This window comes from Mustela erminea, chromosome 9 (genome assembly GCF_009829155.1).
Source record: "Mustela erminea isolate mMusErm1 chromosome 9, mMusErm1.Pri, whole genome shotgun sequence".
NCBI lineage: Eukaryota > Metazoa > Chordata > Mammalia > Carnivora > Mustelidae > Mustela > Mustela erminea.
The window spans coordinates 99,997,247-99,999,825 of record NC_045622.1 but is presented as its reverse complement, the minus strand read 5'-3'; the positions used below and the strand labels follow the sequence as shown (position 1 = coordinate 99,999,825).

The 2,579-nt window shown below is 40.6% G+C and overlaps 1 protein-coding gene across 1 annotated transcript; it reads left to right on the top strand.

The window, feature by feature from the left end:
• The first annotated feature begins 291 nt into the window (after window positions 1-291).
• LOC116598061 (olfactory receptor 5F1-like) lies at window positions 292-1,135 on the top strand. Its single transcript, XM_032356258.1, is given in 2 exon segments — window positions 292-1,095; window positions 1,097-1,135. Coding segments are annotated over 2 exon segments (843 nt in total).
• Window positions 1,136-2,579: the final 1,444 nt, after the last annotated feature.

The following is a 2,579-nucleotide window of genomic DNA, read 5'->3' as shown; positions in this document are numbered from 1 at the left end:
CACATACTGTTTTTGCACAAACTGAATGGGAGTGTGTGGTCCTACACTAGTAAGTTGAGAGATTCCCCAATCTTGATTCAGTTCAGGCACTTGTTCATTAAATTCAAAGGCTGGTCTATTTGTCGCCCAATTTCCTCTTCCTCCATCACTCAATTTACTGTGTTGTATTATCCTAGATTGTGCTTTTCCTCCATGGGTGAATGACCTCATGAACATTTCTATTTCTTATAAACTTAGGAAAGGAAAATATTTACACCTAATGCAAGTTTAAGCATACTATATGTGCAACTAATGACCAGAAGAAACCACTCTTCACCGACCGAGTTCATCCTGTTGGGATTAGCAGACACGATGGAGCTACAGATTGTCCTCTTTTTGCTTTTTCTGGTGATTTACACACTTACAGTTCTGGGGAATGTTGGGATGATCCTCTTAATCAGGACTAATTCCCGACTTCACACACCCATGTATTTCTTCCTGGCTAACCTGTCCTTTGTGGATGTTAGTTACTCCTCCACCATCACCCCTAAGATGCTGGTGGACATGTTATCAGAGGAGAAAACCATCTCCTTTGCTGGCTGCTTTCTGCAACTCTACTTTTTCATCACCATGGCCACGACTGAATGCATCCTTTTCGGGTTAATGGCCTATGACCGTTATGTGGCCATATGCAACCCTCTACTTTACTCCCTGGTCATGTCCAGGACTGTCTGCCTCAAAATGGCAGCAGGGGCTTTTACAGCAGGATTCTTGAACTCCATGGTTAACACAAATTATGTGAGCAGCTTGTCATTCTGCAGTTCCAATGTCATCCATCATTTCTTCTGTGACAGCCCTCCACTTTTTAGGCTCTCATGTTCAGGCACACACGTGAATGAAAGCATCGTTTCAACATTTGCTGGTGTGAATATCGTGGGAAGTCTGCTGGTCATCCTCACCACCTACTCCTACATTCTCTTTTCTATCTTCCGTATGCATTCAGGAGAAGGGAGGCGCAAAGCCCTCTCAACCTGTGGGTCCCACCTGACGGCTATAACTCTGTTCTATGCCACTGCCATCTATACCTATTTGAGACCTAGTTCCAGCTACTCCCTGGATCAGGACAAAGTGGCTTCGGTGTTCTACACGGTGGTGACCCCCATGCTGAATCCTCTGATCTACAGCCTCAGGAATAAGGAAGTAAAGAAAGCTTTATGGAATGTAACTACCAGGACCAGGAGTTCTACATTTCTGTGGTGGTTCAGTTGAATTTCTGAACAAAACAGAGTAACTGTCTTTTGAAGGCTGCTTCAAGACTACAGTTTTTCTTTAGAATATTTTCTGAGTAATTAGTCTATAATATTCAAATATATGTAACAGTGAGGCATCAGGTAAATTACTAGTTATATAAGGCCATAAAATCTTCATGTAATCCTTCCATACTCAACTTTTTTTCACTTCAAAACTTTCTAAGCCTTTTCTCCCTTTCTCTCTCCCTGCCTGACACATAAACAGAAAACCACCTACACATTTAACTGTGGCGAAGTTTAATCTGTGCATGGTTGCAAAAGGCATAGGTCATGTTCAGTGTATTGTCTAATTTATATTCTTTAGAATAAACTCATGGATTTTCTGCTCAAAAATTGTGTATCATTTGCAAATAAATTTAATTTAGCTACAGGGATTTGGCTATTTAGAAACTGATGGATACCAAAGCTTGCACAGGAGACAGACACACATAGAGTTTTTGGCAGAAATTCACCATGGCATTCACCCTTTCCACTGAAGTTGCACATGATAGAGGTAGTGATGTCCATGTCTTCTGGTGTGTAGATATCACATGCATTGTTTCCTGTCACAAAGATGTCCAAAATATATTCCAATGTTTCCTATGATCCACGTTAAGTGAACTTGCCCAGACAGGTGTTCGTGAAGTCATTGGTATTTTCTATGCAACCATCAGCCATACGCTCACTCGCCTGGTCCACGGTGGTTACCTGGCCCTGCACACCCTGTAGATAATGATCAGCTTGTCATAGACATAATTTGCTCTTTGTTTAAGTGGTGGTTTTCTCGCATTCTTCTGCACAAGCTAGAGGCTTCTTGAGTGGAATCTTTCTTTTCTCTGTCCTGGGTATTTAACAGATTCATAGATCAGACTGAGATATTTCACAAGTAAATACTAATATTATATTCCTCTCATTCAGTGATTTAATTTCTTTTAAAACCTACAAATAGAAATAATGGAAGATAAAATTCAGTTATTCTGAGATTTGGGTTTTAGACATATCCTACTTGAGGTTATGTTCTCTGCTCTCTAATTAACCTCTCCAAAATTACTGAATCTCCTTGACAGAGTCTACAGGTAATTCCAACTTTGAGAACAATAATTAAGTAATTACCTTGCTTTGCTTTTTTTAATTCTTTGAACACATTTCTTTTTTTTTTTTTTTTAAGATTTTATTTATTTATTTGAGAGAGAGACAGTGAGAGAGAGCATGAGCGAGGAGAAGGTCAGAGAGAGAAGCAGACTGCCCATGGAGCTGGGAGCCAGATGCGGGACTCGATCCCCGGACTCCAGGATCATGACCTGAGCCTAA